This window comes from Mustela nigripes, chromosome 4 (assembly GCF_022355385.1).
Source record: "Mustela nigripes isolate SB6536 chromosome 4, MUSNIG.SB6536, whole genome shotgun sequence".
In the NCBI taxonomy this organism is placed as follows: Eukaryota; Metazoa; Chordata; class Mammalia; order Carnivora; family Mustelidae; genus Mustela; species Mustela nigripes.
The window spans coordinates 152,860,931-152,885,995 of NC_081560.1; the positions used below are offsets into that span (position 1 = coordinate 152,860,931).

A 25,065-nucleotide genomic window follows, 5' to 3' on the forward strand; every position below is an offset into this window, starting at 1 on the left:
TTGTGATGAAAGACTGAATGCTTTTCCCCTATAGTCAGGAATAAGAGAAGAATGTTGGCTCCTACCACCAGTACTCAACCTTGTGTTGGAGATTTAGGCAGGGTAATTAAATAAGAAAAGGAAATAAAGAGCATCTTATTGGAATGTTGAAGATTGGAGATGAAGAAGTAAAAATCTCCATTTGCAGATGACATGATCTTTGATGAAGAAAATCCTAAAGAATCCACTGAAAAACTACTAGAACTAATGGATGAATTGCAGGATTGCAATGTACAAGATCAATATATTAAAATCAATTGTATTTCTCTACACTAGCAATGAACAAATTGAATAGGACACAATAATTTCATTTATAGTAGTATCAAAAAGAATATTCTTAAGAATACTGTTTTTAAAACAAAACTTGTACTCTAAAAACTATAAAACATTGTTGAAAGCGACTTATGAAGTTTTTAAAAAAAGATTTTATTTATTTGATGTAGAATGAGACAGAGAGAGAGCACAAGCATGGGGAGCAGTAGCAGAGGGAGAAACAGACTCCCCGCTGAGCAGGGAGAGCCATGTGGGGCTTGATCCCAGAATTCTGGGATCATGACCCTAGCCGAAGGCAGACGCTTAACCGATTGAGCCACTCAAGCACCATTAAGAAGTTGTAAATAAACTAATGGCATTGCATGTTCATGGATTATAAGACAATATTGTCAAGATGGTAATTTTCTCCAAATTAATCTGCATACTCAACACAGTCCTTGTTCAAAAGCCCAACTGGTGTTTTTGCAAAAGAGACAATCTGATCCTAAAACTCATGTGGAAATTCAAAGGACCCAGAATAATTCAAGAATCATGAAAGAGAAAAACAAATTAGAGAACTCCCACTTTCTGATTTCAAAACTTACTACAAAGGTAAAAAGACATTGTGGTACTGTTACAAGGATAGACATGTAGATCAATGTCATAGAATTGAGGGATTGGGATTAAACCCTCATATTTATGGTTGGTTGTTTTTTGACAAGGGTGCCAAGACAATTCAAAGGGAATAGAATAGTTTTTCCAACAAATGCTGCTTGGACAATTGTTGTTTTTTTTTTACTTGGAAAAGTATAAAGCTGGACCCTGCTTTCACACCATCCACAAAATAAATTCAAAACGGATGGACCTACATATAAGGCTAAAACTATACAATTCTTAGAAAACTATGTGTGAATAATCTTATTACTTTGGATTAGGTCAAGCATTTAAAATGTGTTTCTGGGGGTGCCTGGGTGGCTCAGGAGTTAAAGCCTCTCTGCCTTCGGCTCAGGTCATGATTCCAGGGTCCTGGGATCGAGCCCCACATCGGGCTCTCTGCTCAGCAGGGAGCCTGCTTCCCTTCCTCTCTCTCTGACTGCCTCTCTGCCTACTTGTGATCTTTGTTTGTTAAATAAATAAAATCTTCAAAAAAATAAAAATAAAACGTGTTTCTGAAAGTACAGGCAACAAAAGAAAATTGTTGATCATTAAATCCAAATTGGAGATCATTAAAGAATACTTTTTTACTTTGAAGAACACCATCAAGAAAGTTGAAAGGCAGCCCGTAACACTGGAGAAAATATTTGAGAATCATGTATCTTTAAGAGGCTTGTATCTAAAAAAACATTAAAAATCCCCTTTACAACTCAGTAATAAGACAACTGAAGTAAAAATAGACAAAGAATATGAGTATATTTTTCTGAATTGATATTTCTGTAAAGAAGATACACAAATAGCCAGTTGCTCAACATCATTAGTCTTTAGAGAAAGAAAATTTACAACCACATTAAAATACTACTTCACACACACTAGGTTGGCTTTAATCAAAAAGAAAATAAAGGGGCGCCTGGGTGGCTCAGTGGGTTAAGCCTCTGCCTTCGGCTCAGGTCATGGTCTCAGGGTCCTGGGATCGAGCCCCAATTCGGGCTCTCGCTTAGCAGGGAGCCTGTTTCCCTTCCTCTCTCTCTCTCTGCCTGCTTCTCTGTGATCTCTGTCTGTCAAATAAATAAATAAAATCTTTAAAAAAAAAAAAAGGAAATAAAAAGTATTTCAAGGATGTGGAGAAATCAGCATCCTCTTTTCATTGTTGGTGGGAAGGTAAGATGGAATACACTTGGTAGTAACACAGATTGCTAAATGTGGAGTTACCCCCTAACCCAGTAATTCCAATCCTAGATATATATGGAAGAGAAAGGAAAACACATGTCCACACAGAAACCTATAATCAGATGTTCTCATAGCATTATTCATAATCCCCCCAAACTGGAGACAACCCAACACACCCATCATTTGGCAACTCCATAAACAATAAGTGGTATATCCATACAATGGATTATTATTTAGCAATAAGAATGAAATACTGATGCATCTTAGAATCATGGATGAACTTTGAAATGTTATGCTAAGTGAAAGAAGCTATTCACAAAAGATTACATATTATATGACTGTGAAATTACCACAATAGGCAAAATGACAGAAAGTTGATTAAGGGGTACCTAGGGCTGAGAGGGAAAAGGAGAATTTGAGAGATATTTAAAGTGTATGGGGTTCCTTTTTGGGTTGATAAAAATGTTCTAAAGATGATTGTGATGGTTGTACAATCCTGTGAATGTAATGAAAACCAGTCAATTTTAGACTTTTTTAAGTAGGTGAATTTTATGTTATATAAATTATATTTCAGTAAAGTTATCATAAACTTCAGTAAGGTTTCAGTAAAACTCATAATTGACCAGTAAAGCTACCTACCCCTCCAAGAAGATGTGTATCACCTGTCCTAGTATAAATTCAAGACATTCCCTTTACAAAGTTTTCACTGAGATTAATAACAATTTATCAATTTGATTATTCCTATTATCTTAATTATACACTTTTAGGACTTCTGTTTGGTGTGCTTGCCTCTCTTGTTCATTAGTCATTGCATGTTTGTGTGTAGCGATTATGTCTAATGTCTGTTATCAATATTGGTATCATTTCAGTGCTGTACTGTTAGATAACTTCTAGAATGCTTATTGATTATTTAATGAGTCCTATTTTTAAGGACTGTTCTTTTATTCAGAGTGATTTAGATGTACCATGGTTATAAAATTATATTTTGTATGGGTTAGAAAACATAATTTACATGGTTTAGTATAGGATATACATAAAATTCCCCAAATCTTGCAAATATGTATCTCTGTGTTGAGTTCATTGTTTTAAATGTCATTAACAACAAAAATATATTGACTCTGAAAAACAATCTGAGGGGTTTTGAAGCTGCGGGGGTGTATGGGAGGTTGGGGGAACCAGGTGGTGGGTATTAGAGAGGGCACGGATTGCATGGAGCACTGTTGTGTGGTGCAAAAAACAAGGAATACTGTTATGCTGAAAATAAAAAATATATATATGTGTATATATATATATATTTGTTAAATATGTACTATAAGTAAATGTGCTGAGCTCTAGAAGGATACAGGAATTATTGTAAATATCCCTGTTTTCGGTAATCTTACAGTCTGATTGGGAGAGTGGTTTTGGAGATAAACTTCAAAGATAAATTAAGTACTAAAAAGAGTTCTGGGGCTGTCTGGCATATTGATATGGGCCAGAGTTATTCAGAAAGTCTTTTTTTTTTTAGATTTTATTTATTTATTTGACAGAGCTAGAGAGATCACAAGTAGACAGAGAGAGCGGGAAACAGGCTCCCCACTGAGCAGAAAAACCGACGTGGGGCTTGATCCCAGAACTGTGGGATCATGACCTGAGCTGAAGGCAGAGGCTTAACCCACTGAGCCACCCAGGTGCCCTTATTCAGAAAATCATTATAGCAGAATAAGACTTCCAGATAGTCTCATTAAAAAAATATTCTTTTTTTTTTAGGTACAAAATTCAAAACATGAACAACAATATATATTACCAATGTTTAAAGCTGATTTGGCTAGAACTGGAATACAGTTGCCTACAACATATTCCAGAAGAATTAGAAAACTCAAAGTAATGGATAACAGAAAAGATCCTCCATTCTTCAATGAAGATAACGTGGGACCATTTTACTACAAACTTCCTTTCTATGATACCATGGAGCTCTTCATTGAAACATTGACTGGAACATGTTTTGAGCTGAGAGTTTCACCCTTTGAAGCTGTTATTTCTGTGAAAGCAAAAATTCAAAGATTGGAAGGTATTTCTCTTTGATTTTAGGGTAAAATTTAGGATTAAATTTATTCATCAAGAATGTATAGTAATTCTAACTTTCCTTATGGATAAAATGTCAAACCTATATGGAATTAAGAAAAATAAGATAATATACCCCGTATACTCCTTACTCAGTTTCAGCAGTTATTCTGAAATAACTTCCACTTCTACCAGATTCTTTTGAAGGAAATCCCTGGCATTGTGGTAATAGTGTGTGAAATAATATTTTAAAATAATTTTTCAACAGGTTATCATGACATGCAAAATATGCCATAAGTACCTTACAGTTACTTTCAGTGGAAAATCATAATTGAGTTCCCTTTTAGTGACCTTCTTTACCTATTTATACTACTTTGCAAATACCTTTCTTTTTTTTACTTTTATTATTTATGTATTTATTTAAAATACGGAATGCTTCACGAATTTGCATGTCATCCTAGCACATGGGCTAATCTTCTCTGTATTGTTCCAATTTTAGTATATGTGCTGCCAAAGTGAGCACTTTTCTTCTTTTAGTGTGGAGGTTTTCTAAAAGTTTTGGTTTACATTTACATATATTTGAAGTTTCCTCAGTATAGCAGGGATGCTGAATATTGTGCAGTGTCCCTCTGGTTAACATGTTTGTGACAGGTATCATAAATTAATTTGTGTTAAAATTAGAGTCTTTTTCTTTGTATTTTGTGGATTTCAGAAATAAGTGGTATTTGCCATTGTAGTTGTTAGAACCCAGTATGTACTTGAAAATTAATTGTCTCTATAACAGTAAGTGGGTCTTGCTGTAATTTAGAAGTAATAACTAGCATTGCCCCCTGTCCAGTTTAAGTTCTGAATTGTAGGATGATTAGGGTTGGAATCTTTTGTTTTTGTAAAGTCAAGGATCCTGGTGGCTAAGCTTCTAAATATTTGCTGTTCTCTTCCAACTAACTTCTATTAAGTTAGTGGCCAGCTGAGTCCAGTGAACACATTAGTATATAGAGTAATGGCACACGAAACATCTTTTCCCTCAAGTGATTTGCTGAGACATGAAGTCAGCATAGGTTATTTTGGCATTGTTCTGCTTCGTTATTAATATGATGGCATAGTGATATCTTTTTAGGAGCAGGAAGATAAAACCCTCTTGTGTTTAAATTTCTGTATTTCCCCCCTTTCAAGGATTTTGGATAATCATCGGCAGCAAAAGCATTTTAGAGAGTATCTTGCTTAGTATCTTTTTTTTCTTTAATTTTTAAATTTATTTTATTTTATTTTTAAAATATTTTACTTACTTATTTGACAGAGAGAGCAAAAGAGGGAACATAGCAGGGGGAATGGGAGAGGGAGAAGCAGGGTTCCTGATGTGGGGCTTGATCCCAGGACCTTGGGCTCATGACCTGAGCCGAAGGAAGATACCTAATGACTGAGCCACCTGGCAACACCCCCCCTTTTTAATATTATTTTATTTATTTATCTGACAGAGAGAGAATGCGCGCGCGCATGTGCGCGCACATAAGCAAGGCAAGCAGCAGGCAGAGAGAGAGGAAGAGGGAGAAGTAGACTCGCCGGTGAGCCAAGAGCCTGACATGGGGTTTAGTCTCAGGGCCCTGGGATCATGACCTGAGCCAAAGGCAGACGCTTAACTGACTGAGCCACCCAGGCACCCCTTGCTTAGGTATCTTAGTGTCTAGTAAACTTGAGTTTATAGAAGACTGGGGCCTCATCCAAGGGAAATGTTTAATTGCTGACAGAGTTGGTTTCAGAGCCAAGATGGGAACTTCCTGTCCTCTGTAGGAGTAGGCTTCATTAGTGTAGAAGCAGTGGCTTTGTAGTTACTGGACAGTTGAATCTTTTTTTTTTTTTAATTTAAAAATTTTTTTATAAACACATATAATATATTATTAGCCCCAGGGGTACAGGTCTGTGAATCGCCAGGTTTACACACTTCACAGCACTCACCATAGCACATACCCTCCCCAGTGCCCATAACCCCACCACCCTCTCCCAACTCCCCTCCCCACAGCAACCCTCAGTTTGTTTTGTAAGATTGAGAGTCCTTACGGTTTGTCTCCCTCCTGAACCCATCTTGTTTCATTTATTCTTTTCCTACCCCCAAACCCCACATGTTGCATCTCCACTTCCTCATATCAGGGAGATCATATGATAGTTGTCTTTCTCTGATTGACTTATTTTGCTAAGCATAATACCCTCTAGTTCCATCCACATTGTCGCAAATGGCAAGATTTCATTTCTTTTGGTGGCTGCATAGTATTCCATTGTATATATATACCACATCTTCTTTATCCATTCGTCTGTTGATGGACATCTAGGTTCTTTCCATAGTTTGGCTATTGTGGACATTGCTGCTATAAACATTTGGGTGCATGTGCCCCTTCGGATCACTACGTTTGTATCTTTAGGGTAAATACCTAGTAGTGCAATTGCTGGGTTGTAGGGTAGCTCTATTTTCAACATTTTGAGGAACCTCCATGCTGTTTTCCAGAGTGGTTGCACCAGCTTGCATTCCCACCAACAGTGTAGGAGGGTTCCCCTTTCTCCGCATCCTCGCCAGCATCTGTCATTTCCTGACTTGTTGATTTTAGCCATTCTGACTGGTGTGAGGTGGTATCTCATTGTGGTTTTGATTTGTATTTCCCTGATGCCGAGTGATGTGGAGTACTTTTTCATGTGTCTGTTGGCCATCTGGATGTCTTTGCAGAAATGTCTGTTCATGTCCTCTGCCAATTTCTTTTTTTTTTTTAATTTTTTTTAAAAGATTTTATTTATTTATTTACTTGACAGGACAGAGAGATCATAAGTAGTGAGAGAGGCAGGCAGAGAGAGAGAGGAGGAAGCAGGCTCCCCACTGAGCAGAGAGCCCGATGCGGGGCCCGATCCCAGGACCCTGGGATCATGTCCTGAGCCAAAGGCAGAGGCCTTAAACCACTGAGCCACCTAGGCGCCCCAAATTTCTTGATTGGATTATTTGTTATTTGGGTGTTGAGTCTGATAAGCTCTTCATAGATTTTGGATACTAGCCCTTTATCTGATAGGTCATTTGCAAATATCTTCTCCTATTCTGTCAGTTGCCTTTTGGTTTTGTTAACTGTTTCCTTTGCTGTGTAAAAGCTTTTGATCTTGATGAAGTCCCAATAGTTCATTTTTGCTCTTGCTTCGCTTGCCTTTGGCGATGTTCCTAAGAAGAAGTTGCTGCAGGTGAGGTCGAAGAGGTTGCTGCCTGTGTTCTCCTCAAGGATTTTGATGGATTCCTTTCACACATTGAGGTCCTTCATCCATTTTGAGTCCATTTCCATGTGTGGTGTAAGGAAATGGTCCAATTTCATTTTTCTGCATGTGGCTGTCCCAATTTTCCCAGCACCATTTGTTGAAGAGGCTGTCTTTTTTCCATTGGACATTCTTTCCTGCTTTGTCGAAGATTCGTTGACCATAGAGTTGAGGGTCTACTTCTGGGCTCTCTATTCTGTTTCATTGATCTATGTGTCTGTTTTTGTGCCAGTACCGTACTGTCTTGATGATGACAGCTTTGTAATAGAGCCTGAAGTCCGGAATTGTGATGCCACCAACTTTGGCTTTCTTTTTCAATATTCCTTTGGCTATTCAAGGTCTTTTCTGGTTCCATATAAATTTTAGGATTATTTGTTTCATTTCTTTGAAAAAAATGGATGGGGTTTTGATAAGGATTGCCTTAAATGTGTAGATTGCTTTAGGTAGCATAGACCTTCTCACAATATTTGTTCTTCCAATTCATGAGCGTGGAACATTTTTCCATATCTTTGTGTCTTCCTCAGTTTCTTCCTTGAGTACTTTATACTTTTCTGAGTATAAGATTCTTGGCCTCTTTCGTTAGGTTTATTTCTAGGTATCTTATGATTTTGGGTGCAATTGTAAATGGGATTGACTCCTTAATTTCTCTGTCTTCTCTCTATTGTTGGTATAAAGAAATGCAACTGATTTCTGTACATTGATTTTATATCCTGACACTTTACTGAATTCCTGTATAAGTTCTAGCAGTTTTGGAGTGGAGTCTTTTGGATTTTCCACCTAAAGGATCATATCATCTGCAAAGAGTGATAGTTTGACTTCTTCTTTGCCAATTTGGATACCTTTAATTTCTTTTTGTTGTCTGATTGCTGAGGCTAGGACTTCTAGTACTATGTTGAATAGCAGTGGTGATAAAGGACATCCCTGCTATGTTCCTGACCTTAGCGGAAAAGCTTTTAGTTTTGCTCCATTGAGAATGATATTTGCAGTGGGTTTTTCCGAGATGGCTTTGATAATATTGAGGTATGTGCCCTCTATCCCTACACTTCAGAGAGTTTTGATCAGGAAGGGATGCTGTACTTTGTCAAATGCTTTTTCAGCATCTATTGAGAGTATCATATGGTTCTTGTTCTTTCTTTTATTAATGTATTGTATCATATTGATTCATTGGCGGATGTTGAACCAACCTTGCAGCTCTGGAATAAATCCCACTTGGTCATGGTGAATAATTTTTTTAATGTACTGTTGGATCCTATTGGCTAGTATTTTGGTGAGAATTTTTGCATCTGTGTTCATCAAGGATATTGGTCTGTAGTTCTCTTTTTTGATGGAGTCTTCGTCTGGTTTTGGGATCAAGGTAATGCTGGCCTCATAAAATGAGTCTGGAAGTTTTCCTTCCATTTCTATTTTTTGGAATAGTTTCAGAAATTAATTCTTCTTTAAACGTTTGGTAGAATTCCCCTGAGAAGCCATCTGGCCCTGTGCTCTTGTTTCTTGGGAGATTCTTGATAACTACTTCAATCTCCTTACTGGTTATGGGTCTGTTCAAGTTTTCTATTTCATCCAGGTTCAGTTGTGGTAGTTTATATGTCTCTAGGAATGCATCCATTTCTTCCAGATTGTCAAATTTGCTGGCATATAGTTGCTCATAGATTCTTTCTTTAGAATTTTTTTTAATTTTATTTTTTCCTTATTCTAATATTTTTAATTTTACTCTTGCCTCTTTTAATACTTTTTTAAAATTAATTTTTAATTTCTTTTCAGCGTAACAATATTCATTGTTTTTGCACCACACCCAGTGCTCCATGCAATCCGTGCCCTCCCTAATACCCACCACCTTGTTCCCCTAACTTCCCACCTCCTACCCCCTCAAGACCCTCAGATTGTTTTTCAGAGTCTGTAGGCTCTCATTTTTCACCTCCCCTTCCAGTTTCCCTCAACTCCCTTCTCCTCTCCATCTCCCCATATCCTCCATGTTATTTGTTATGCTCCACAAATAAGTGAAACCATATGATGATTGACTCTTTCTGCTTGACTTACTTCACTCAGCATAATCTCTTCCAGTCCCGTCCATGTTGCTACAAAAGTTGGGTATTCGTCCTTTCTGATGGAGGCATAATACTCCATAGTGTAGATGGACCACATCTTCCTTATCCATTTGTCCTTTGAAGGGCATCTTGGTTCTTTCCATAGTTTGGCAACCGTGGCCATTGCTGCTATAAACAGGTGCTATAAACATTGGGGTACAGATGGCCCTTCTTTTCACTACATCTGTATCTTTGGGGTAAATACCCAGTATTGCAATTTCAGGGTCATAGCAAAGTTCTATTTTTAATTTCTTGAGGAATCTCCACACTCTTCTCCAAAGTGGCTGCACCAACTTGCATTCCCACCAATAGTGTAAGAGGGTTCCCCTTTTTTCTAACACATGTGTTTCCTGTCTTGCTAATTTTGGTTATTCTAACTGGTGTAAGGTGGTATCTCAATGTGGTTTTAATTTGAATCTCCCTGATGGCTAGTGATGATGAACATTTTTTCATGTGTCTGATAGCCATTTGTATATCTTCATTTGAGAAGTGTCTGTTCACGTCTTCTGCCCATTTTTTGATACAATTATCTGATTTGTGTGTGTTGAGTTTGAGGAGTTCTTTATAGATCCTGGATATCAGCCTCTTATAAGTTCTTATAATTGTTTGTATTTCTTTGGTGTTGGTTGTGATCTCTCCTCTTTCATTTATGATTTTACTTACTTGGGCCCTTTCTCTTCTTTTTGATAAGTCTGGCCAAAGGTTTATCAATCTTATTAATTCTTTCAAAGAAACAGGTCCTAGTTTTGTTGATTTATTCTTAGACAGTTGAATATTAATATAGATGTTTATAAAGCAAATAGTTACTGGTAAATTCAATGAGGTAAAATAAAATAGTAAATACAAATCTTGCTGTCATAACAAAATACCATAGACTAGGTAGCTTAAACAACAGGCATTTATTGTCTTATAGTTCTGGAGCTTGAAAGTCTGAGATCAGGGTACTAGCATGGTCAGATTCTACTAAGGGCTTTCTTTCTGACTTACAAACTGCCTTTTTCTTGCTGTGTCCTCATATCACGGCAGGAGAGAGAGCGCACATGTGCTCTGACATCTCTTTTAAGGGCACTGATCCCACCATGAGGGCCTTATTCTAAACCTCATTTAAGCCTAATTATCTCCCAGAGATCATGACTCTAAATACCATTACACTGGAGTTTGGGCCTCAAAATAAAAATTGAGGATAAGGACACAGTTCAGTCCATAGCACCTACCATAAGCTGTCAGTAGATCTTAATTCCTTTTCCCCTTCCTGATCCTTATATCCCTCATGTGTTTCTTTTCTCCTGTTCTCCATACTTTCTTGTAACTTTCTGCAGCCCATGGGCACTGATAATCATTCTGTTCTTCAGGAGGCTTCAAGAAGGCATCTTTCATGAAAAATAAATTTGGGGGGTGCCTGGGTGGCTCAGTGGGTTAAAGCCTCTGCCTTTGGCTCAGGTCATGATCCCAGGGTCCTGGGATCGAGCCCCGCATCGGGCTCTCTGCTCAGCGGGGAGCCTGCTTCCTCTTCTCTTTCTCTGCCTGCCTCTCTGTCTACTTGTGGTCTCTGCCTGTCAAAGAAATAAATAAAATCTTAAAAAAAAAAAAAGAAAAATGAATTTTGATTTTTTTCTGGGTGGTCTATTTCTTTTCTTTCCTTTTCCTTTCTTTCTTTTCTTTTTTTTTTAAGAGAGACTGAGTGTGAAGGGTCGTAGAGAGGCAGAGGGAGAGAAAGAATCCTAAGCAGGCTCCACACCCAGCACAGAGCCAGGTGCAGGGCTTGATCTCACAACCCTGAGATCATGACCTGAGCCGAAATCACGAGTCGGATGCTTAACTGACTGTGTCACCCAAGGACCCGTGGTCTTTCTCTTTATACCCAAGAATGTGCTGGTAGGAATGACAGGGCTGTAGCAGGAAGGAAGCAGAATCTGCAAGGGAACTTTCAATGGTCCCTGAAGAGACAGGAGTATGGGAGCCAGACTGCCTGATTTCATATTTCTAGCTGAGCCGATTATTTAACCTCTAATTACCTCAGCTGTGCTAATTCAAAGTAGGAATAATAATAGTACCAGTCACAAAAAGTTGTTAGGATTCCTAGTTAATAAATATAAAACATTTAGCAGAGCATCCGTGTTCTTTATCAGGGGAAAATGGTTACTCTGTAGAGAGTGTGCAGTATGTACCCACGGATATGAGAACTATGTCCTTGGGAGGAAATGTAATTTAGCTCTCTTAGTTTTTCAGAGAAGGCGAAATTTTCAGAGCTTATTACCTAGAACAATGGTCTGCAAAGGAGAATGCATACTAGGAGGATATGAGAAATAATCCAGTGGAATTTGGAAAGAGAACGTGTGCCAAGAAATATAAGGGATTATTGTCATTTGGTTCATGATTGCCACGGGCAGTGGATTTCTCACACATCTAGTCCTTGGCACTACTACTGCCTGTAAAGATTTCTCTTCTGTGCATGGGATAGGGTTTTTTCCCTGGCCTTCATATGAGTGGGTGGGACCCTGTTATTAGTTCTGGTCAGTGAGCTATGAAAAGAAGTCTTTCTCAGCCTGAGTCCTGAATAACTGTAGTGAACAGAAAACCCTTGCTGATATGCTATGGACATGTAACATGAGCAAGAAATCAGTTTTTGTTTTAAGCCACTAACATCTCTGGGGTTGTTGGGGGGTGTTCAGCATAACCTACTTTATGGTTCCCCTCTGACCCTCCCCACTGTCGTGCCCTTTCTCTCTCATTCTCTCTCTTTCTAATAATAAATAATTTTTTTTTTTTTAGAGAGTTGACCCATTTATCATTATGTAATGCCTCTCTTTATCCCTGATCTTTCCTTCCACTGAAGTCTACTTTGTCTGCAATTGATACAGCAACTCCAACTTTTTAATTTATTTTGATTAAATTAAATTTAATTAATTAATTATCTATTTTTAAAGATTTTATTTATTTGACAGAGAGAGAGCGCACAAGCAAGGGGAGCTGTAGGACAAGGGAGAGAGAGAAGCAGGCTCTGCACTGAGTAGGGAGGCTGATATGGGGCTTGATCTCAAGACCCTGGGATCATGACCTGAGCCAAAGGCAGGCCGTTAACCATCTGAGCCACCCAGGCATCCCTATGCTTTCAATCTATATATATCTTTATGTTTAAAATGCATTTCTTATAGACAATATATAGTTGAGTCTTCAGTTTTGATCAAGTCTGACGATCTCTATGTTTAAAGAGTTTTATCTCTAAGAGATAAAACTGATGTTTAAAATTATTTTTTATATTGTTGGCTTAATGACTGCTGTGTTATTACTTTCTGTTCATCCTCCTGGTTCTTTGTTACTTCATTTCCACTCTTTTCTGCCTTTTGTGGTTGTAATTAAAGGCTCTCTTCTTACTCCTTATTCCGGCAGAGCCTGCTTCTCCCTCTGCCTCTGCCTGCAGCTTCCGCTGTTTGTGTGTGTGTGCTCTCTCTCTCTCAAATAAATAAATCTTAAAAAAAAAAAAAAAAAACCCAAAACTCTCTTCTTGCTTACAGGATTTGTAATGAAAAGTTCTCTATAATTATTGTCTAGTTTTTACCTCTCCTTTGCTTTTCTGCAGTTTGGTATGACATGCCTAGGTGTAGCTTTAAAATTTTTATCCTGTTTGGTGTTCTCTGAGTTTCCTCTTCTCTGCTTTGGTATATCTTGTTAATTTTGGAAAATTCTGGGTCATTATTACTTAAAATATTTCATCTGTTCTATTTTCTCTTTCTTCTAGCATTCCAGTTACACCTTTTAAAATTTTTCCATAGTTCTTGGCTGTGGATTTGGATTTCTTTTTTTTTTTTTTCTTAGTATTTCAATTTGCGAAGTTTCCATCAACATTTCTTTAAGCTCACTGAGTCTGTCGTTGACATATCCAGTCTACTGGGTTTTTAAAATATGCCATTGTTTTTTACTTCCAGTATTTAGTTTTAATTCTTTTGTATACTTTCAGTCTGTTTTTTCATGTTGTCTACTTTTTCATTAGATTTCTTAACACATTTATCATAGTTATTTTAATCTCCCTATCTGATAATTACAAAATCTGTCATATCTGAGTCTGGTTCTGATGTTTACTTTATTTCTTCATACTGTGATTTCCTTGAGCATGCCTTGTAATTTTTTTTTTTTGAGAGCCAGATGTGATGTTATTATGTAATAATAACTGAATTAAATAGCTTTTATATTAAACTAGCCAGGAGTTGGGCTTTGGTTAATGTTTGTTGTAGCTGTAAGTGCCAGAGGCTTCAGATTCCTCTAGTTTCCTTGTTTTGTCTCCCTTGCTGTCTATGGGTTTCTGTAAGAATTCCTGCTTCAAAAGAATTTGTCTTGTAACTTACGTATAAACCACTGTTATTATGTTAGATCTTTGTTAGTATGGTGGTAAAGTATTGGGGAAGGGAAAACATCTCTAATCTTATTCAGTCTCATTCTTCTGCTGGACCTGTGTTCCTGGGCCATGACCTTCAATGTGTTTGTTAGTATCTCCCCTCCCCCTACCCTGTTATTACTTAGGTGCAATAAGAAGGCTAGACGGGTCTGGAATCAGTGAAATATCCTTACCCCAGATGAGATAAAGTTCTGATAAAGTGAGTATAGACCTTTATTATGGAGACTGCTCTGAACTTTTTCTTTTCTTTTCTTTTTAAAATTTTATTTATTTATTTGACAGGGAGAGAACACAAGCAGGCAGAGCAGCAGGGAGAGGGAAGGGGAGAAGCAGGCCCCCCGCTGAGCAAGGAGCCTGTCAAGGGGTGATCCCAGGATCCGGGGCCCATGACCTGAGCCTAAATCAGTCGCCCAACCACCTGAGCTACCCAGGCACCCCCTGAACTTTTTCTTAATGTTTGTTTCTACTCCCTCTGCCTGGGCTACAAGACGATCTTTCTTGACTCTTCACAGGGAGAACCAGGTGGGACTCTTAGAGATAAAACTCTTAATTGTATGGAAGCCCTCCCCAAACTGTGGCCTCCAGGAATTCCTCAATCTTATGCTAGTCCATCTACAGCCTTCACCAATTCATTGAACTTGCCATTTCAGTGTTTCTTCAGGTAAACAGATTGTAGCTGTAACTCTCAGGATTTTCATATCTCTGTAGATTTTGGGGTGATGATTTGTCCTCCTCCCTATGTCTCTAATGAATTGAAGAAGGGTTGTTGGTTTTCAATTTGTTCAGCTTTTTTGTTTTGTTTTAAGTTTGGGAGTGGCAACTTTTAAGCTCTTTTAAGATATTACATGTAGTATCTGAAACTGGAAGTCTCAATATTGTTTTTAAGGTAACTACATCTATCAAGACCCTATTTCTGAATGAGGTCACATGTTGAGGTCTTGAGGGTTAGGGTTAAGACTTCAATATATGGGGGTGCCTGGGTGGCTCAGTGGGTTAAACCCTCTGCTTTTGGCTCAGGTCATGTTCCCGGGGTCCCGGGATCGAGCCCCGTATCGGGCTCTCTGCTCAGCAGGGAGCCTGCTTCCCTCCTCTCTCTCTCTGCCTTCCTTTCTGTCTACTTGTGAGCTCTCTCTGTCAAATAAATAAAATCTTTAAAAAAAAAAAAGACTTCAATATATGAACTTTTGGGAGACACAAGAAAACCCATATGTAGTGTATAATTTTATTGTTATTGGCAAACATTACTGTCTTGTAACTGTCACCACAATCAAGAACCCCACTAAAATCCTCCTGTGCCTGGAAGCAAAGGGGAAAAGAGAGAAAATCTGGTATTTCAGTACAGTGAGAAGTTGGCTCAAGAGATAAATCTGTTCCTCAAATTCTACAACCACCATGTTTTTGTTTTGTTTTGCCACCTACTTTCTGGTACTGCAAGATGCTTTTGGATCATCTTGTATACGTACTGTACTGTCTTAGAATCAGCCACTTCTTCAAGGAGTCCTGGTTCCTTTTATTGGAGTAGTCTTAGAAACCAAGATTTGGGCATGACAACTGACTTTTCAGCCACAATAATAGAAACCAGAAGACAGTGGAATATTATCTTTACAAGGCTGAGAAAAATAACAATCTCTAGAATTGAGTTTGTCTTTCTAGGATGATGACAAAGTAAAGATATTTCCAGAAAAAACAAAACTTGAATTTCCAAACAATAAACTCTTGCAAAAGGAACTGCTAAAGGAAATATCTTAGAAGACAAATGATCTCTAAAGGAAGTTGGTGCAGGATGGAATGATTATGAAAATGACAACTTGTGGGTAAATCTAAATAAACATTTCTTAATAAAATAATAATGTATGAAGGTTTGAAAAAATAGAATTAAAGTGCTGGTAACAATGACATAAGTGAAGAAAGAGTTGTTTGTAATAACAGTGCTAAAGCTGCTAGCATTGTTCATGAAGAGGGTAAAGATGTGATTAGCTCTAAATTTTATCAAATATGATCATTTAAATTTCCAGAGTAATCATTAGAGATTAGAAATGGAGTTATCTGATTTCCAAATGGTAGAAGTACCTTACCTTCTTCTATTTGTCTAAATTAATTCATAAAGGAGGCAGGCAGTTAAACCAGAGCAAGTAGAAAGCACAAAATAAGAGGGTAAAATTAAAAAAGAATGTATCAGTAATACCAATAATGTAAAGTGTATTAAAAAAATTATATTGGTGATTAAAAACCCGCATTCAGGGGAGGAGTCAAGATGGCGGAGAAGTAGCAAGCTGAGACTGCTTCAGCTAGCCGGAGATCAGCTAGATAGCTTATCTAAAGATTGCAAACACCTGAAAATCCATCGGCAGATCGAAGAGAAGAAGAACAGCAATTCTGGAAACAGAAAATCAACCACTTTCTGAAAGGTAGGACCGGCGGAGAAGTGAATCCAAAGCGACGGGAAGATAGACCCCGGGGGGAGGGGCCGGCTCCCGGCAAGCAGCGGAGCAACCGCGCACAAAATCAGGACTTTTAAAAGTCTGTTCCGCTGAGGGACATCGCTCCAGAGGCTAAACCGGGGCGAAGCCCACGCGGGGTCAGCGTGGCCTCAGGTCCCGCAGGGTCACAGAAGGATCGGGGGTGTCTGAGTGTCGCAGAGCTTGCGGGTATTGGAACGGGAAAGCCGGCTACAGAGACAGAGCTGACAGTAAGCTCGCAGCTCCGTGTTACCTTGAACCGGTCGCAGGCTCGGTGAGCTCGGAGCGCGGCCGGAGGTCAGGCAGACGGGAGTGACTGGGCGCTGTTCTCTGAGGGCGCACTGAGGAGTGGGGCCCTGGGCTCTCGGCTCCTCCGGGCCGGAGACCAGGAGGCCGCCATTTGTATTCCCGTCCTCTGGAACTCTACAGAAAGCGCTCAGGGAACAAAAGCTCCTGAAAGCAAACCGGAGCGGATTACTCACCCCGGCCCTGGGTAAGGGCGGTGTAATTCCACCTGGGGCAAAGACACTTGAGAATCACTACAACAGGTCCCTCCCCCAGAATATCAACAAGAAATCCAGCCGAGACCAAGTTCACCTACCAAGGAGTGCAGTTTCAATACCAAGGAGAGCAGCAGAATTCCAGAGGAGGAGAAAGCCAAGCACGGAACTCATGGCTTTTTCCCTGTGATTTTTTTTAGTCTTGCAGTTAATTCAATTTTCTTCTTTTTCATTTTTTGTTTTTTTTCTCGCCTATGGGTAAAATTTTTTTTAACTGTTACCTTTTTCTTTTTTTAACGATTTTTACTAGTTTATCTAATATATATATATTTTCTTTTTTATATTTTTCTTAGGTGTTTTCTTTTTTTAAAATTCTTTTCTTTTCTTTTTTTTTTTTTTTTCTTTTTTCTCTCTTCCTTTTTGAACCTCTTTTTATCCCCTTTCTCCCCACTCACGATTTTGGATCTCTTCTAATTTGGTTAAAGCATATTTTCCTGGGGTTGTTGCCACCCTTTTAGTATTTTACTTGCCCCTTCATTTACTCTTATCTGGACAAAATGACAAGACGTAAAAATTCAACACAAAAAAAAGAACAAGAGGCAGTACCGAAGGCTAGGGACCTAATCAATACAGACATCGGTAATATGTCAGATCTAGAGTTCAGAATGACAATTCTCAAGGTTCTAGCCGGGCTCGAAAAAGGCATGGAAGATATTAGAGAAACCCTCTCGAGAGATATAAAAGCCCTTTCTGGAGAAATAAAAGAACTAAAATCTAACCAAGTTGAAATCAAAAAAGCTATTAATGAGGTGCAATCAAAAATGGAGGCTCTCACTGCTAGGATAAATGAGGCAGAAGAAAGAATTAGTGATATAGAAGACCAAATGACAGAGAATAAAGAAGCTGATCAAAAGAGGGACAAACAGCTACTGGACCACGAGGGGAGAATTCGAGAGATAAGTGACACCATAAGACGAAACAACATTAGAATAATTGGGATTCCAGAAGAAGAAGAAAGTGAGAGGGGAGCAGAAGGTATACTGGAGAGAATTATTGGGGAGAATTTCCCCAATATGGCAAAGGGAACGAGCATCAAAATTCAGGAGGTTCAGAGAATGCCCCTCAAAATCAATAAGAATAGGCCCACACCCCGTCACCTAATAGTAAAATTTACAAGTCTCAATGACAAAGAGAAAATCCTGAAAGCAGCCCGGGAAAAGAAGTCTGTAACATACAATGGTAAAAATATTAGATTGGCAGCTGACTTATCCACAGAGACCTGGCAGGCCAGAAAGAGCTGGCATGATATTTTCAGAGCACTAAACGAGAAAAACATGCAGCCAAGAATACTATATCCAGCTAGGCTATCATTGAAAATAGAAGGAGAGATTAAAAGCTTCCAGGACAAACAACAACTGAAAGAATTTGCAAATACCAAACCAGCTCTACAGGAAATCTTGAAAGGGGTCCTCTAAGCAAAGAGAGAGCCTACAAGTGGTAGATCAGAAAGGAACAGAGACCATATACAGTAACAGTCACCTTACAGGCAATACAATGGCACTAAATTCATATCTCTCAATAGTTACCCTGAATGTGAATGGGCTAAATGCCCCTGTCAAAAGACACAGGGTATCAGAATGGATAAAAAAACAAAACCCATCTATATGTTGCCTCCAAGAAACACATTTTAAGCCCGAAGACACCTCCAGATTTAAAGTGAGGGGGTGGAAAAGAATTTACCATGCTAATGGACATCAGAAGAAAGCAGGAGTGGCAATCCTTATATCAGATCAATTAGATTTTAAGCCAAAGACTATAATAAGAGATGAGGAAGGACACTATATCATACTCAAAGGGTCTGTCCAACAAGAAGATTTAACAATTTTAAATATCTATGCCCCCAATGTGGGAGCAGCCAACTATATAAACCAATTAATAACAAAATCAAAGAAACACATCAACAATAATACAATGATAGTAGGGGACTTTAACACTCCCCTCACTGAAATGGACAGGTCATCCAAGCAAAAGATCAGCAAGGATATAAAGGCCTTAAATGACACACTGGACCAGATGGACATCACAGATATATTCAGAATATTTCATCCCAAAGCAACAGAATACACATTCTTCTCTAGTGCACATGGAACATTCTCCAGAATAGATCACATCCTCGGTCCTAAATCAGGACTCAACCGGTATCAAAAGATTGGGATCATTCCCTGCATATTTTCAGACCACAATGCTCTAAAGCTAGAACTCAACCACAAAAGGAAGTTTGGAAAGAACCCAAATACATGGAGACTAAACAGTATCCTTCTAAAGAATGAATGGGTCAACCGGGAAATTAAAGAAGAATTGAAAAAAATCATGGAAACAAATGATAATGAAAACACAACGGTTCAAAATCTGTGGGACACAACAAAGGCAGTCCTGAGAGGAAAATATATAGCGGTACAAGCCTTTCTCAAGAAACAAGAAAGGTCTCAGGTACACAACCTAACCCTACACCTAAAGGAGCTGGAGAAAGAACAAGAAAGAAACCCTAAGCCCAGCAGGAGAAGAGAAATCATAAAGATCAGAGCAGAAATCAATGAAATAGAAACCAAAAAAACAATAGAACAAATCAACGAAACTAGGAGCTGGTTCTTTGAAAGAATTAATAAAATTGATAAACCCCTGGCCCGACTTATCAAAAAGAAAAGAGAAAGGACCCAAATAAATAAAATCATGAATGAAAGAGGAGAGATCACAACTAACACCAAAGAAATACAAACTATTATAAGAACATACTATGAGCAACTCTACGGCAATAAATTTGACAATCTGGAAGAAATGGATGCATTCCTAGAAACATATAAACTACCACAACTGAACCAGGAAGAAATAGAAAGCCTGAACAGACCCATAACCAGTAAGGAGATTGAAACAGTCATTAAAAATCTCCAAACAAACAAAAGCCCAGGGCCAGACGGCTTCCCGGGGGAATTCTACCAAACATTTAAAGAAGAACTAATTCCTATTCTCCTGAAACTGTTCCAAAAAATAGAAATGGAAGGAAAACTTCCAAACTCATTTTATGAGGCCAGCATCACCTTGATCCCAAAACCAGACAAGGATCCCACCAAAAAAGAGAGCTATAGACCGATATCCTTGATGAACACAGATGCGAAAATACTCAACAAAATACTAGCCAATAGGATTCAACAGTACATTAAAAAGATTATTCACCACGACCAAGTGGGATTTATTCCAGGGCTGCAAGGTTGGTTCAACATCCGCAAATCAGTCAATGTGATACAACACATCAATAAAAGTAAGAACAAGAACCATATGATACTCTCAATAGATGCTGAAAAAGCATTTGACAAAGTACAACATCCCTTCCTGATCAAAACTCTTCAAAGTGTAGGGATAGAGGGCACATACCTCAATATCATCAAAGCCATCTATGAAAAACCCACCGCAAATATCATTCTCAATGGAGAAAAACTGAAAGCTTTTCCGCTAAGGTCAGGAACACGGCAGGGATGTCCATTATCACCACTGCTATTCAACATCGTACTAGAGGTCCTAGCCTCAGCAATCAGACAACAAAAGGAAATTAAAGGCATCCAAATCGGCAAAGAAGAAGTCAAATTTTCACTCTTCGCAGATGATATGATACTATATGTGGAAAACCCAAAAGACTGCACTCCAAAACTGCTAGAACTTATACAGGAATTCAGTAAAGTGTCAGGATATAAAATCAATGCACAGAAATCAGTTGCATTTCTCTACACCAACAGCAAGACAGAAGAAAGAGATATTAAGGAGTCAATCCCATTTACAATTGCATCCAAAACCATAAGATACCTAGGAATAAACCTAACCAAAGAGACACAGAATCTATACTCAGAAAACTATAAAGTACTCATGAAAGAAATTGAGGAAGACACAAAGAAATGGAAAAATGTTCCATGCTCCTGGATTGGAAGAATAAATATTGTGAAAATGTCTATGCTACCTAAAGCAATCTACACATTTAATGCAATTCCTATCAAAGTACCATCCATCTTTTTCAAAGAAATGGAACAAATAATTCTAAAATTTATATGGAACCAGAAAAGACCTCGAATAGCCAAAGGGATATTGAAAAAGAAAGCCAACGTTGGTGGCATCACAATTCCGGACTTCAGGCTCTATTACAAAGCTGTCATCATCAAGACAGCATGGTACTGGCACAAAAACAGACCCATAGATCAATGGAACAGAATAGAGAGCCCAGAAATAGACCCTCAACTCTATGGTCAACTAATCTTCGACAAAGCAGGAAAGAATGTCCAATGGAAAAAAGATAGCCTTTTCAATAAATGGTGCTGGGAAAATTGGACAGCCACATGCAGAAAAATGAAATTGGACCATTTCCTTACACCACACACAAAAATAGACTCAAAATGGATGAAGGACCTCAATGTACGAAAGGAATCCATCAAAATCCTTGAGGAGAACACGGGCAGCAACCTCTTCGACCTCTGCCGCAGCAACATCTTCCTAGGAACAACGCAAAAGGCAAGGGAAGCAAGGGAAAAAATGAACTACTGGGATTTCATCAAGATCAAAAGCTTTTGCACAGCAAAGGAAACAGTTAACAAAATCAAAAGACAACTGACAGAATGGGAGAAGATATTTGCAAACGACATATCAGATAAAGGACTAGTGTCCAGAATCTATAAAGAACTTAGCAAACTCAACACCCAAAGAACAAATAATCCAATCAAGAAATGGGCAGAGGACATGAACAGACATTTCTGCAAAGAAGACATCCAGATGGCCAACAGACACATGAAAAAGTGCTCCATATCACTCGGCATCAGGGAAATACAAATCAAAACCACAATGAGATATCACCTCACACCAGTCAGAATGGCTAAAATCAACAAGTCAGGAAATGACAGATGCTGGCGAGGATGCGGAGAAAGGGGAACCCTCCTCCACTGTTGGTGGGAATGCAAGTTGGTGCAGCCACTCTGGAAAACAGCATGGAGGTTCCTCAAAATGTTGAAAATAGAACTGCCCTATGACCCAGCAATTGCACTATTGGGTATTTACCCTAAAGATACAAATGTAGTGATCCAAAGGGACACATGCACCCGAATGTTTATAGCAGCAATGTCCACAATAGCCAAACTATGGAAAGAACCTAGATGTCCATCAACAGATGAATGGATCAAGAAGATGTGGTATATATACACAATGGAATACTATGCAGCCATCAAAAGAAATGAAATCTTGCCATTTGCGACAACATGGATGGAACTAGAGCGTATCATGCTTAGCGAAATAAGTCAAGCAGAGAAAGACAACTATCATATGATCTCCCTGATATGAGGAAGTGGTGATACAACATGGAGGCTTAAGTGGGTAGAAGAATAAATGAAACAAGATGGGATTGGGAGGGAGACAAACCATAAGTGACTCTTAATCTCACAACAAACTGAGGGTTGCCGGGGGGAGGGGGTTTGGGAGAAGGGGGTGGGATTATGGACATTGGGGAGGGTATGTGATTTGGTGAGTGCTGTGAAGTGTGTAAACCTGGTGATTCACAGACCTGTACCCCTGGGGATAAAAATATATGTTTATAAAAAATAAAAAATTAAAAAAAAAAAAAAAAAAAAAAAAAGTCTCTCATTGAATGACCACAATTGATGGATTAGTTAAAAAGCCTGTGAAATTCTCTTCACAAGAGACTTAATGTAAAGTGTAAGAACCTCAAAATGTTGAAAGGACTGAAAAAGATTCACTAGGCAAATATTATCCTGAAGAAAGCTGGTGTTTCTGTATTAATAATTATGTAAAATATATTTAAAGTGAAACATGTGAACAAATCATATAGCTATGTTTATAGTAGTATTGTTGATAATTTTAAAATTGTGGAAACACTCAGAAGAGTATACTAATAATGAAGTATAAAGAGTATACTAATTAATGAATAAATTGTGATATATGTAAATATTATATATTGGAATAGAATTCTGTGGAATAGAATTACAACAAGGAAAATTATTGGAATAATAGCTTCATGCCTGACATGGATAAATTAAAAACAATGCTGAATTAAAAAAGCAAATCTTGGAGAAACAAATACACTATGATTCTACTTATATAAAGCTTAAAAAAGGGGCAAAAGAAACCATACTACACACTGAAGTAAAGGAATAACAAAAATCAGAGGAATAATTCACACCAAGTTTGCAATGGTGATTACCCCTGAATAGGGGGTAGAATGTAGTTGGAGAGGAGTATGGAAGAGGATTTTTTCTCCATATCTTCATCAGCACTTGGTTTGGCTGATCTTTTTATTTTTTATTTTTTATTTTTTTTTTAAAGATTTTATTTATTTATTTGACAGAGAGAGATCGCAAGCAGGCAGAGAGGCAGGCAGAGAGAGAGGAGGAAGCAGGCTCCCTGCTGAGCAGAGAGCCCGATGCGGGCCTCGATCTCAGGACCCTGAGATCATGACCTGAGTCGAAGGCAGCGGCTTAACCCACTGAGCCACCCAGGCGCCCTTGGCTGATCTTTTTAATTTCAGTCATTCTAATAGTCATGTAGTGATATTTCATTGGGGTTTCAATTTGTATTCACCAAATGACTAATGATATTGAGCATCTTTATGAGCATGTTTGCCATCCTTATATGTATATTTTTGTTTGTTTTGTTTTTGTTGAGGTGTCTATTCAACTATTGCACCTATTTTTTTTTAATCAGGTTGTTTTTTTTTTTACTGTTGAATTTTGAAAATTCTTTATATATTCTGAATATAGATATTTAATTAGATTTTGCTTTAATTAGATAATTGCTGAGATTTTCCTCCCCAGCTGTGGTTTATCGTTTTATTCTCTTAACAGTGTCTTTTGAAGAGCAGACATTTTAATTTTGCTGAAGTTCCAGTTTTTCAAGACAGTTTTTTTCATTGATATAGATGTCGTATCTAAAAAATCTTTATCTCATCTGAGGTCATAGAATTTTTTCTCTAAAAGTTCAATTACATTAATTTTTAAAAATATTTTATTTATTTATTTTAGAGAGAGAGCGGGGGAAGAGCAGAGAGAGAGGGTGAAGGGAGGGGGAAAGAATTTCAGGCAGATTCCATGCTGAGTGTGGAGCTCAACATGGAACTCAGTCTTACCACCCTGAGATCATGACCTGAGCTGAAACCAAGAGTCTGACGTTTAACAGACTGGCCACCTAGGCACCCCTCATTGATTTTTTTTAGTATTAAATCAGCATCCCTGGAATTAACCTTTTTGATTATGTTGTATTATCTTTGATAATAATGTATAACAGTAATGTATTGAATTCTGATTGCTAAAACTTTGTGTAGAATATTTGTATCTGTGTTCATGAAGGCTATTTGTTTTATCTTGTAATGTTTTTGTCTGGTTTTCTGGTTTGGGATCAGGGAAATACTGTCCTCATGTGATGAAATGGGACTGTTCCTCCCCCTTGCAGTGTTTTCAAAGAAAGTAGAATTGGTATCGTATCCATACCTGTGAGGCCATCTCTCTTTTTCTTTAAAAAAAAAAAAAAGATTTGGGGCACCTGGGTGGCTCAGTGGCTTAAGCCTCTGCCTTCCTTCAGGTCATGATCTCAGGGTTCTGGGATCCAGCCCCACATGGGACTCTCTGCTCAGCAGGGAGCCTGCTTCCTCTCTCTCTGCCTGCCTCTCTGCCTACTTGTGATCTCTGTCAAATAAATAAAGAAAAATTAAAAAAAAAAGATTTATTTATTTTAGAGCGAGAGTGAGAGGGAGGAGGAGGGAGTGGAGTGCACGTGAGCAGGGGTAGGGGCAGAGTGAGAGGGAGAGAGAGAATCCTCAAGCAGACTCCCTACTGAGTGTGGAGCCTGACTCAGGGATCAATCCCAGTACCTTGAGAGCATGACCTGAGGGGAAATCAAGAGTTAGATGCTTAACCTACTGAGCCACCCAGGTGCCCTTTTTTTCTTTTCAAGTTTTTTTTTTTTTTTTTTTTTTTTTTTTTAAGTAATCTCTACATGAAATGTGGGGCTTGAACACAAACTCTAAGAGTCACGTGCTCTACCAACTGAGCTAGCCAAGCACCATACCCCATTTTTTTTTTTTTTGAGGCCATCTCTTTAATAAACAAAGCGTTTTTCAAGTTCTTTACATTCTTTTTTTTTTTTTTTTTTTT

The 25,065-nt window shown here is 38.3% G+C and overlaps 1 protein-coding gene and 1 non-coding gene across 3 annotated transcripts in view; one reads left to right on the plus strand and one right to left on the minus strand.

The window, feature by feature from the left end:
• The window catches only part of ZFAND4 (zinc finger AN1-type containing 4), a 100,533-nt gene that overhangs the window by 4,183 nt on the left and 71,285 nt on the right, over nt 1–25,065 (plus strand). Inside the window, exon 2 of one of the 2 annotated variants that reach the window (XM_059398017.1) lies at nt 3,865–4,165. The exons of the other annotated variant lie outside the window; for it this stretch is intronic. Coding sequence (XP_059254000.1) covers nt 3,904–4,165 — 262 coding nt within the window. The 5' untranslated portion in view covers nt 3,865–3,903. The remainder of the gene's footprint in view (nt 1–3,864; nt 4,166–25,065) is intronic. 2 annotated transcript variants of the gene reach the window in all.
• Nucleotides 4,580–4,681, minus strand: LOC132017006 (U6 spliceosomal RNA). The gene has a single exon (XR_009404094.1). It is a non-coding gene; the product is annotated as a U6 spliceosomal RNA (small nuclear RNA).